General features: G+C 38.0%; 1 protein-coding gene across 4 annotated transcripts in view; it reads left to right on the forward strand.

The window, feature by feature from the left end:
- Window positions 1-12,329, forward strand: part of LOC126198866 (myelin expression factor 2) — a 117,776-nt gene that overhangs the window by 46,674 nt on the left and 58,773 nt on the right. For all 4 annotated transcript variants that reach the window (XR_007540107.1, XR_007540108.1, XM_049935464.1 and 1 more), the window contains exons 5-7: window positions 2,177-2,330; window positions 3,065-3,220; window positions 10,451-10,534. Coding sequence is in view for 2 of the 4 variants with exons in the window: in XM_049935464.1 (XP_049791421.1) it covers window positions 2,177-2,330; window positions 3,065-3,220; window positions 10,451-10,534 (394 nt within the window). In the remaining 2 variants the exon portion in view is untranslated. The remainder of the gene's footprint in view (window positions 1-2,176; window positions 2,331-3,064; window positions 3,221-10,450; window positions 10,535-12,329) is intronic.

Here is a 12,329-nt window from a genome sequence, read left to right on the forward strand (position 1 = left end):
ACAATGGCAAGGAAAGCGTTACTGAAGAAGAGAAATTTGTCAACATAGACTATAGATTTGTCAGGAAGTCCTTTCTGAAAGTATTTGTATGGAGTGTAGCCATGTATGGAAGTGAAACATGGACTATAAATATTTTGGACAAGAAGAGAATAGAAGCTTTTGGAATGTGGTGCTACGGCAGAATGCTGAAGATTAGATGATTAGCTCACAAAACTAATGAGGAGGTATTGAATAGGATTGGGAGAAGATGAGTTTTTGGCACAACTTGACTAGAAGAAGGGATCGCTTGATAGGACATGTTCTGAGACATCAAGGGATCACCAATTTAGTATTGGAGGGCAGTGTGGAGGGTAAAAATCGTAGAGGGAGACAAAGAGACGAATACACTAAGCAGATTCAGAAGGATGTAGGCTGCAGTAGGTACTGGGAGATGAAGAAGCTTGCACAGGATAGAGTAGCATGGAGAGCTGTATCAAACGAGTCTCAGGACTGAAGACCACAACAACAGATGCAACTTGAAATCATTAGACATGCCCTTGGTCTTCAAACTGCTCAGAGGGATGTTTGTTGTGCAACAGAACAGAACCACTTATTTTTGTTGTAATTTTCACCACATTCGGTGCATATCTTCTTTCTTTTTGAAGTATTTCTCTTAATTTTTCTCATGTCTTACCATCTGTAACCTCCAAAAGCTACTCACCAATGGCAGGTGGAGGGAAGTTCATGCACTTACTGTAATTACTAAATTGTTGAAATTTTTGACTAGGTAACCAAAGGTAAGTGTTTGTCTAAACTAAATTGTGCTTGACCAGTAACATTTTAGTTCCTATGTGAATTAGTTAGCTATGAATCTGAACATAATTTGCTAGTGGCTTTTGTATACGTGCCAAGTGTTGGCACTTCCTTTAGGATGTAGAAGACAGCATCTAGTTGTAATAAAGTCAGCCAGTTATTCCACTAAGAAGATAATTAGAAATTTTTCAGCACTTCCTTAAATCACAAGACAAAGGTTAGAGCAGCAGTTCTGTTGTGTGGTACATAAAGGGATCAAAATTACCTCATTTTAATGTGATATTGCAGGATCATATGAATTGCAAGTGCAGAAAACCTCAGTCAGTTTTCAAAAATGTGGTTAGAACATTATTATTTCTTCTGATATTTCAGGAGCCACTTCGACAGTGGCATAAATGTTTTTGGCCTAAATACAAGGGTTGGAGCTTTAATAGTGACAACTAATTATTTACAGCTTGAAAAAAATAGATACTTCTTTCAAAGTTTTACTGACCTTCAAAGTAGTCACCAGCGTTGTGTATAACCTGTTGCAAGCAATGTGGAAGTTGTAGGATACTCATAGCATTACCGGTTGTGTTGACAGTTTGAGCAGCGCAGTCTATTGCCTCTTGAATTTGTAGCAGTTCCGAAGTGAATGCCGTCAAGTGTTTCCTTCAGTTTAGAAATCGAGTTTAACTCGAGAGGACTTAAGTCAGGGGAGTGCAGTAGATGGTATAGCACTTAGTAGCCCCATCAGTCAAACAAATAAGTAACAGCTTCCACTGTAGGTGCTTGAGCATTGTCCTGCAAAATGGTCAGATCCTGCAGAAAGTGTCATCACTTCTGTCTTTAAGCTGGTCGTAGATTGTGTTCCAAAAGTAACAGCATAGAGACAGAAGTAATGCCACTTCCTGCATGACTGGACCATCATTTTGTAGGACAATGCTCAAGCACGTACAGTGGAAGCTGTTACTTATTTGTTTGACTGATGGGGCTACTAAGTGCTATACCATCTACTGCACTCCCCTGACTTAAGTCCTCTAGAGTTAAACTCGATTTCTAAACTGAAGGAAACACTTGATGACATTCACTTCAGAACTGCTACAAATTCAGGGGGCAATAGACCTCGTATTACAAGAAATGTGAATATCACAGATGTGTGCTCAAAATTTGATGGATATTTGATCGAAAAGAATCAAAAGCACATTTTTTGCTCTTTATTTTAAATGATCAAGAATGAAAGTTACGTTTCGTTAAGAAGTCACAGATATGCCCATATTGGCATAGTATGTGAACAGCTCAGAACTATTTTTGTGTATTCCTTTACTTTGAATGTTACAAGAATTTAATTTTTATTAATGCTAGAGTGTTTCCCTTGTATTTAAATGTGTTTTTCCTTTTTCAGCTGGACTACAAAGTAGACGAAAAGAAGCTAAAAGAAGTATTTAAACTGGCCGGAAAAGTGGTCAGTGCAGAAATTAGCACTGATAAAGAAGGCAAGAGTAGGGGATTTGGCGTTGTTGAATATGAACATCCAGTGGAAGCTGTTCAAGCTATTTGTATCCTTCCGTATTTTTATTGTGCCTTTGTGTGTTCATGTATATCTGGACATCAATGTGATCTTCTGTGCGCTAAATGTTTTTTATTTGGCAACTGTTAAGAAGGCAGGAGAAATGTCTAATTTTAGATGCAGTTACTGTACTGGCTAGAATTATTCTAATAGGATGCCACATCCAGATAGGTGTATAAAACCTCCGACATTCCATGTATTCACTTTAATTAAATTCATATTTTCTCTGGAGTTTTAAATGTAGAGAAAATGTAAGTGCAAAATATGTAACCGGTGAACATTAAGGAATTAAAACGTTTCTCTCTTGTGCAAGCATCATTAAAATAATAGTGACCTACTCAGCTTTGAAAGAGAGAATAATATAACTGCATTGAATGTTTCATCTCTTAACGTTTAGATGTGACACATTACAACATTTTTATGTACCGTGGACAGTTAATGAAATTCTTTAAATGGCATGCACATACCAGCAAAGTACTTTCAGTTATTAGTCAAAGAATGAGCCAGTACAGATGCATGTGGCAAAATTAAAATACTGAAAAAATTAGTATCTGTAAGACACGTAGAATAATGCACCATTCAGTGAAGATTTTGGAAGGATAGCTTGAAGTCATTGCTTGAAGTTATTGCCAATCTGCTGTTTCTAAATCTCGGTTTAGTTTGTCATTAATTCATGGTGTATTTCTCATAATAGTTGTATAATTTCCTTAATGATTTCTCCAGCTATGTTGCATAATCAGATGTTGTACGACAGGAAAATCACTGTAAGGATGGATCGCATAGAACACAAACAAGAAGGACCATTGAAACTTCCTGAAGGTTTGAGAGGCCTAGGAATGGGTCTTGGTGCTGGCGGAGCTCCACTTCAGGATGTTGCAAGTACGGAAAATTGATTATTTTTTTAAAGTGTTACAGATTGAAGTGACAGTGTGTAATTCATGTTACTAATGTACATGGAAGTACAAGGTATGCCTTTCCATTTGTCAGTTAGGGACTTGAAAACGTAGAATCTATTTTGGACAAAAGTTGCACCCACATTTTTTTTTTATAAATAATCAAATATAGTTATATGAATGCGTGGTGCCTGTTTCAACAAATGATCATTTCTATGGAGAAATACATAAACATTTTACCCCCTCAGTCAAAGTGCTTGTCTGATTAGTGTTTTTTGACACTCTTTTTTTTCCCACTCAGTTCAATAATTACAGAATTTGCAGAATATTTATGTTTTTCGGGGCATTCATAGCCATGCAACCCGTACTTGACAACACAACAGGTTGAACCGACAAGGCACATATTCATATAATTAGAAATGAAAATAACTGTTTGGATGTTAGGGGAAGAACTTTGAAGTACTCAAAATATGTTAACAGGTTTTGTTTTCATTTCGGTGTGGACACAGTAAATAGTTATGTCATGAGTGTGAATTAACTAGACTTAGGACTGCCAGAGAGGGAGGACTGGTGTGGGGAAATGAGCCCGTGCCTTGTCTAAGCAGGGCAGCAGTCTGCACAAAGCATTTCCGCCACAGCAGAACTAACACATCATAGAGATTGCCATCCCTTCTGGTGTTGGAGTTTTAATGAGCTCTGTGATGACCGGGATTGGTCTCTCCAGATAGTTCAAAGCACAACACAACATTCAGTAACAGCTACCATGCAAGTTGGTTGAGCCGTAAACAGGGTAACTAGACCCAACCTCTACTGTTATTTGACGCAACTACAGTTTCTAGTATGATAAAAAAAATTATTATTAGGTTAAATATATTTCAATTCTTTCAATTTAAATCTGTATTTCATACTAGAATGCTGTGTTCCCAGTTTGGCACAGCTTTGCCACAGGAGACACGAAAGCGGTCGAAGACGTCAGTCTTCTGGTCGGCTCCTGATCGTTGTCAGGAGGAGGCTAGTTTTTGATTACGCAAAGACTTCTATTATTTGGAAAAGAACAACCCGGATTTCTTTATGTAATCAGTATGAATTTTATAATTACCTAAGGGACCTTTAACAATGAACAGTAAAAAAAATGCATTTGCAAATGAAATAATTAATAAATGGGGCTGCTATGAGTTGTATAGAAGACAAGGGGCGGCCTTCTGTACACGACCAGGATGCCGCAGTATTCTCTGCTGTAGTAAAGGCTGTTTGACATTTATAAAAATAATATGGCATGGAAGTTAAAGTATAAAGGAAAAGAACAGAATAAGAAATCGGGTAAATACTAAATATATTCAAACAATTCTCACTAGCAAATTAGGGCTTATTTATAAACAATATAACTTACATAAGTACTTTCCTAACTGTATGTTGCGATCAGATTTCGGCTTGCCCTGTGCTGTCTCCTTGGTTTACGTTTTTGTCACAAATTACAGTCATTACTTTTCTCCTTCGTTAAAGACAATTCTTGCACTGTTCAACACCTTCATAACAATAACTTGCCGATTTACAGTTTTGAACATAAATTACTTGAATTTTATTAATTGTGTTGTCTGCACGCTGGCAAGACCGCTCACTTTTCTAGCTTAAAGTCGACCACCTTTTACATTTTCACATTACAAGCAGAAGTATCTTCTTTCCTGACGTATTGGAGTCAGTATGTTTGAAATTGTAGCTGAGTGGTATTTTTAATCTTCAAAGATATCAATTTGATTACGGATCAGTAAAAAAATTTAATTTTGTATTGTTTTTATTCTAAAGTAAATGGTCTGTGGCTCGTAGTATAGTGGCTAGCATTGCTGCCTCTGGATCACGGGGTCCTATGTTCGATTCCCGGCTGGAATGTGACGATATTGGTTTGTCAATGTAGGGACTTAGTATGGGCACTGATATCTGCGCAGTTGAGCGCCCCACAAACCAATCATCGTCTAATATAAAGTGTGTTTTTCTGAGCGAGGTTGGTTGTGCTAGAGTGGAGGTAACCGTATACAGATTGTTTATTTTTCCAAGCAAGTCTTCTTTGCAACAAATTGGGTAAAATAGCAAACGGAAAAACACAAACTTATACCCTCTAACTCCTTTCTGGTACATAATTCATTAGGAAACAAATGACTTAAGTGTTGATTACTGAGGAAAGTGCATCCTCTTTTGTAGAATGTTTAAGTGGAGCAGTTACTGTGCCTTTAAGTGGACAGGAGGTCATAAGACAAATGATTTATAGTCTTGGTGCTCAAAAAAACTTAAAAATTTTAAGGGAAATGTGATCTGTTGAATTTTCTAATATTGAAGTGTTTCTTGAAGAATGAATCGAAGCAACAGTGGAAAAGAAGTTCCATGCAATAAAAGAAGTTCAACACAAAAGTGAGAATATAGTTTACTGGCAAGGATTAAGAGGGCTTCAAAAATGGGAAGAATTGATTGTTAAAGAAAACCAGTGGGAAAGCAGATATGTGGCTCAAATTGTATTTATCAAACTGAAGCTTTTCACTTCATTTTTAAAGAGGTTATCCAGATCAGAAAATGTGGAGGAGACTGATTCTTTTTCCAACAACTTTTCACATTGCGAGAATATGCAAATGAATAATGTTGTGGCTTGTTGCTGTGACCAAGGTCGAAAAGTTGACTATTGTGTTAATTAGGTAGGCTGCACAGTTGTGATGGTAAAGCCCATCTCTCACAGTAAGATTCTGTGCAAGTTTGCTAAATGATGTGCATGGCTGCTGGCAAGCAGGTGGGGGTGATGGCCACCTTGCAAGCTGAACCTCTTACACGGTTATAATTTGGTGTGGAAGCTAGCTGGTGGCTTGACACTGTGAAGGGCAGGGCGCATGGGTCGGCCAAACTGTAATCTTTCTCAGTTGATTTTAAAGAAACTACTCAGTATAATAATTTGCATATCTTATAGCTTTGCTCATCAGCTTAATGATGAATTGCTTGTAATTTGGTTAATTATCATATTTATTGTGATATTTTAGGATTAAGTAAATTACTGCAAGAATTTCGTAAGATTTGCATTGAAATAGATGTTGCTTTGAAATTACATTCAGTGCATGTTAGTTCATGTTGCTGCATACCAAATGTAGCTAATATATTGAATTTTTCTTCAATTTTTGAAGAATATCCCTATTACCAGGCTTGAAAAAATGGATCATATATAATGCACTTCGTCCTGAACTCGTGCATTAGTGAAAAAGATTAAAATATTCACAAAACTTCTCCTATCTTGTAAACGGTTTCAGACATTGTAACAAGATTTTGGCAAATGTTAGTATACAAAGAGGAGAGTATTTAGTCATCTGATTAGTTTGTGGAACTTCCATATTTACCGTTATATTAGTGACCACAGATTTTTCAATTAAATGATTTAATACTTCATAGCACCATGAACAGCTGTTGAAACCCATAGGGGTTTGGAACAACAGACATGAGGAAGTTTAACTTTTTGTGCTAATGATGGGTAATTTCATGAACTACTGACATGTCTTAAATGATGCTGCAATTTCAACTGCATTAGAATCTTAGTGACATAAATATTTACAAACTGTGCTGTGTTTTGGCAGGAGAAGCATATTTGAATGTGGCAACAAGGGAACTTAAGTATTATTCACAACTTGCCACTCATAATGTTTCTGTGAAGAAAATTAAAGGCAATAAGAAATCTTGCGAAAATAAATTGATAATTTTGTTGAAACTTGAAAAACCGGCCCCGAGTAGACTGCTTGTCAATTATACATGATTTGTTGACCACTACGAGCAGAATAGACACGTAATAGTTAGGCAGTAAAGAAATAGCAAATCAGGTAATTCAAACAACTACTTTCAAACAATAGATGACGATGGGTTGGCAACATTGAGCTGTCAAGTACTCAGGGCTGATTTTTCGTGCGCCAGCCTGTACCACTGAAATAATATTGTAGAATTTACTGTATTTTCTTTACAAAATGACATCAGACACTAGATTATGGGGTGCGGGCTTCATTTGGTTAAGTCGGTCTGCCTTCCATAACAATGAACATGCTATCTTACCTTGGATCAAAAAGACAGAAAATGACTCATGTGTGCCGTGCTGGCTTCCTTTGCTTGTGGAATAATAGAAAAACTTGCCTTTTTATAAGTATGTCTTCTGCTGTTTATCGAAATAGTGAAGTAAGCTGATACGCTCTTCTGTTATCTGAAACGATGCGTGTATTACATACCACGTAATTTTTATGTAATTTACATTATTATAAAATCATTACCGGTTGTGGACACTGAATGGAATACGAAAGGAACCGAAGTCCAGAGTTCATAAAAGGTTTGAAACATCCAGAATGGGTGTGTGCAGCGAATGAAACGAACAGCTTGATACAGAACTAACTATGAGCAGTCAGCAGTGGAACTGCTACGAGTGGCTACGCGAAGGAAGAGTCCGGCTGAGGTAAGACTGAGACAGAGACAGAGGCAGACGGGAACGGGACCGATGCTGGAATGAGACCGGCCAATGTTGACGGAACGAGGCAAACTGTTTCCCGTTCCTGGGAACTATAAGTAGAAAGCCACAACCAAAGTGAACTATGAAAGACTGTTCTTAGAATTTGTTCCTCGCTCCTTCCGTTCAGCTTGGTGAACAGTTCCTTTGGACCCTTCAATTCGTGAACAACCTATCTCTACTGATGAAGCTGTGGTGTATGGGAAGGTGGTGTTGACTGTGGAAGGATACAATTTGACGTAGACAAAATTTGTAGTTGGTTTGATGAATGGCAGCTAGCCTTACATGTAGTAAAATGTGCAGATAAATTAGAAAAAACTCCTGATGATTTTCAAATCAAGTAAGTGTGCTGCTTGACAGTGTCAGGTAGATTAAATGTCTGGGTTTTTAATGTTGCAGAGCAATATGAAATGGAACGAGCATATAAGGATAGTAGCAGGGAAGGTGAATGGTAAACTTTAGTTTGTGGGGTGAATTTTTGAGAAATGTGGGTTATCTGTAAAGGAGACCTCATGTAGTTGAGTATCTTACTGTGTTTGAAATCTGAGCCAGGTTGGATTAAAGGAAGACAACATAGCAACTCTGAGATTGGCTGTTAGATTTGTTACTGGTAGGTTCGAACAACACACGTATTAAGAGATGGGTGGGGAAATTAAATGGGAATTGCTGGTGGGGAGCTGATGTTCTTTTCATGAGCCCCATAGATAAAATTTTGAGAACAGACTTCAGAGTGTGATTGTACAGCCACCAATGTACATTTTATGTAAGGACCACGAAGGTAAGAGATTAGACCTCGTACAGACGCATGTAGACAGTCGTTTTTTCCCTCACTCTGCAAATGGAACAGGTAAGGAAATACAGGTACAGGGTACCTTCTGCCACACACCATTCCGTGGCTTGCGGAGTATTTATGTAGATGTAGATTACTGTTGTTTTAAAGTGTACCTTACTATTGTTTTAAATGTACCTTATATAATATAAAACTTCATAATGCATATTTATCTTCCACTTTGGAGTGATAATGAAAGGCAAAGTTAGACAGTAGTATTGTCCTACATAATACTTCCAGCACTGCCAAGAGAAGTAACACAGGTGTTAGTGTTGGTGTTCACGAACAGCTGAAATTGCTAAAATCAACAAAGCTTCAGCACCTGATGGAATGCCTATCAGTCTCTAGCAGATTTTAGTCTGGGTTACCCCTCTTTCTACCATAATATTTAGCACTGGTCACACTTAACTACCAGAAGTGAACTACAAAACTTGAGTGCAATATCTTTAACATCAATTTCTTATATAAACTTCAAACATATTGTGATCCCAGATGTAATAAAGTATACCGCCCATGCCAACAAGCATGGTTTCTAGAAACATCAGATTGGGTGAAATCTGACTTGCAGTTTTTTCAGGTGATGTCCTGAAACCCATGTACCAATGCAGTCAGGTACAGTATTTTTCAATTTCTGAAAGACGCTCGAGTTAGTACCGCATCTGCACTTAACTACCAAAAGTGATTGTTTGGGGTATCAAGGAAATTTGTGACTGAATTGATTTTTTGCTAGTGAGGATGCAGCAAGTCTACAGGTGTAGAATGTACAGTGGGAAGTGCTGCCTGCCATGCACTTACCAGTATTTTTGTTTTGCAATGTATGGGTGTTGATGTAGAATTCTTGTTGCAAAGAAAATTGTTTTTGAGTCACGTATGGAGGGAGCAGACATGTAGTGTTAGGAGGGGGAGGTAAAACTGTAGATATTACAGTTCTTGCTGCAGCCTCTCCAGTCTAGTATGTAAAGTAAGTGTCCCCTTGGTGCTACTAGCTGCTGGTCAATTCTTGGAGTTGGGATGTGGGGATTATTGGACCCTTCCTTGGCCTTTTCTCGGTCCTCTTTTGCAGTTTCACAAGTAATGAGATATATCCCAACTATTTTGACTAATAAATCATATTCACACCAGATGCTTTTTACTTCTAACATAAAGCCTCTTCAGTGATCATTCCTCTCCCCCCCCCCCCCCCCCCAAATTTCCTAACATCCTTCTACAAACAGATGTTAAATTTTTAGCATTTTTGTTTCCATGTTGTGTAAATTTTTTGCCAATGTGGGTGACTACAGAACATGAAAACAAAATTATATTCTGTCTCTGTGAAGTGCAGTGTGCTAAAAATTGAACACTTTTATTAATCACAAAAGACAAATATAACTTACTTACAGAAATTGCATCTTTGCTAGTCTGTGATTGTAAATGAGATTAGTTGGCTCCTGAAGCATTACCAGCTAAAGTACACCATCTCTTGAAGCCTGTGAAAGACAGTTTACTCCTTAGAGTGTGTGGTGTTTATCACTGAGAGTGCAGACAGTATTGTCTGGCAGACCGTGCATGTGATAGTCGGACCGAACGTCTATAACTCCGCTATTTGGAAACATTGGTGGAAGCTGGACATGCATTAGATACCTGGCCTAAAACTGCATTTCGCAACTCTTGTATCACAAAGGCTATCATTTCCTGGTAGAACATAAAGTTATAGAGATGAAAATGTCTGGGGCTTCAGTTCTGCCTTTAGGAATATCAAAAGGTATTCCTGCTGCAGACGAAGTTGAAATTCTCTTCTCCATATCCCCTAAACAAAATATGTCTATGTAATAATGATAAACACAGCTTGTGATACTTTTACAAAAGTTTGAAGATATCATTATTGATTGAATTTCCAGGAAATTTACCAAGTGTAAGTGACCATGTGGGTGGTCTGGTTGGAGCTGTTGCAGGAGGTGCAGCAGGATTGGGAACTGGAATAGGTAAGTTCCCAGTGTCATTTGCAAAACATACTGTTGAATGATGTGCTGGCTGATAATTGAGCTTAGGGTCGGGTACAAACCATTTATCAGAATGGTGCTGCTGGTCTATAATTTTGCAGTGTTTGCAATGAAAATTTTGTTAATTTTCCAGAAGATAAGCAAACTGATTCCTTAAGACGATAGTGCAAATTGAAATATGAAAATTATATTTAAATTTTGAGTGGTGGTGACAGAGAAGGAGTAGGACGACGACTCAAATAGGTGCTAGTAGGTACAAAAAGAACACTATAAAACGTGTGTGTGTGTGTGTGTGTGTGTGTGTGTGTGTTTCCATGTTTCCATTGGTGCTATCCATTACAGTTGCATGGTAGTTCTGCTGCAAGTCCCAACAAGATCTAAAAACTCGGGAACATTTGTAAATTTGCTCCAATGGTGTGTTAGAGTGAAATGTGGTAGATGTCCCTCAACACACATCCCTGTTTAATGTTTAACTGGCAAAAGTTTGTTATTGAGTAGAATGTTGTTGCACAGTTTGAATTTAGAGATGAGAGTAAGAGGAGCAATGAGTATGTGTCACATTTTGTGTGAAACTCAAGAAAACCTTAACGGAGACACACCAAATGATGAAGCAAGCCTACAGTGCCGAGTGATTTAGCTGTACTGTGAAGAGTGGTTCACACGGTTTAAAAATTGCCAGACAGAAGCTAAAAGCAGACCCTTGTTCAGGACGCCCTTTGATGCCTACTGACAATGCTCATGTCAGGAACTTCAACAAAATTGTGCATGTCAGATAAAGGCTGTCAGGGATTGCTGAAGAATGTAACATTTCAGCTGGACCATGTCATTTAATGCTTACATAGCATCTTGGAATGTATCGTGTTGCCACAAAGTTCGTCCCGTGGCTCATGAGTAAAGACCAGAAAGATCTTTGCCTCACAATGTGTGAATAGCTTCCAGATTGCACAAATGTGAATGTGATGTTCCTTAAGAGAATCATAACTGGTGACAAGACATGGCTGTTATGGTTATGATGTTTAGACCAAGGTTGTCTTCACAAAGGCTCTGAAAGGTTCTCAGAGACACAAAAAGCTGGTCAGGTCAGGTCAAATTTCAAAGCCATGCTGACTGTTTTATTTGACATTGAAGGATTAGTTCATCATGAATTCTTGTAACAGGGATCAACTGTTAATTGATGGTCCTATTGGTCCGTGTTGAGACCTGCGAGAAAATGAGGGAAGGAAACTTCCTGAAATGGGGAGACAATTCGTGGCTTTTGCATAATGATAATGCACTCGCACATTCATCCCTGTTGATGTGTGACTATTGCATTAAAAACGAAATCACTGTGCTGTGTCATCCTCCATACTCTGCAGAGCTGATTCTACAGACTTTTTTATTTCCAAAGTTGGAAACACTGTTTAAAGGACCAGGATTTACAATGGTAGACGAGATAAAGAAAATTGGCAAACGGCTCTTTGCACAATCCAGCAAGAGGCATACCAAGTCTGCTTCCGGAAGTGGAAAAGGCGTTGGGAGCAGTCTGTCAGTTTTTGAGGAGAGTATTATGCACAATAAGTACACAATAAAAAATCTTGTAGACGAAGTACTGAAATATTTTGAACAGACCTCGTATTGTAAACAGTTCAGTGACACCAATCAAGCAGTAGGTGTCCCATGAAAATAGTGGGCATAACATACAGTGACAGAAAAGCCACAACACATGAGGATATGCTTAAATATTATATTTATTAATTTTCTATAGAGATAGCATCATACATGAATCTCATTGCAAGTT

Source organism: Schistocerca nitens, chromosome 8, assembly GCF_023898315.1.
Source record: "Schistocerca nitens isolate TAMUIC-IGC-003100 chromosome 8, iqSchNite1.1, whole genome shotgun sequence".
Taxonomy (NCBI): domain Eukaryota; kingdom Metazoa; phylum Arthropoda; class Insecta; order Orthoptera; family Acrididae; genus Schistocerca; species Schistocerca nitens.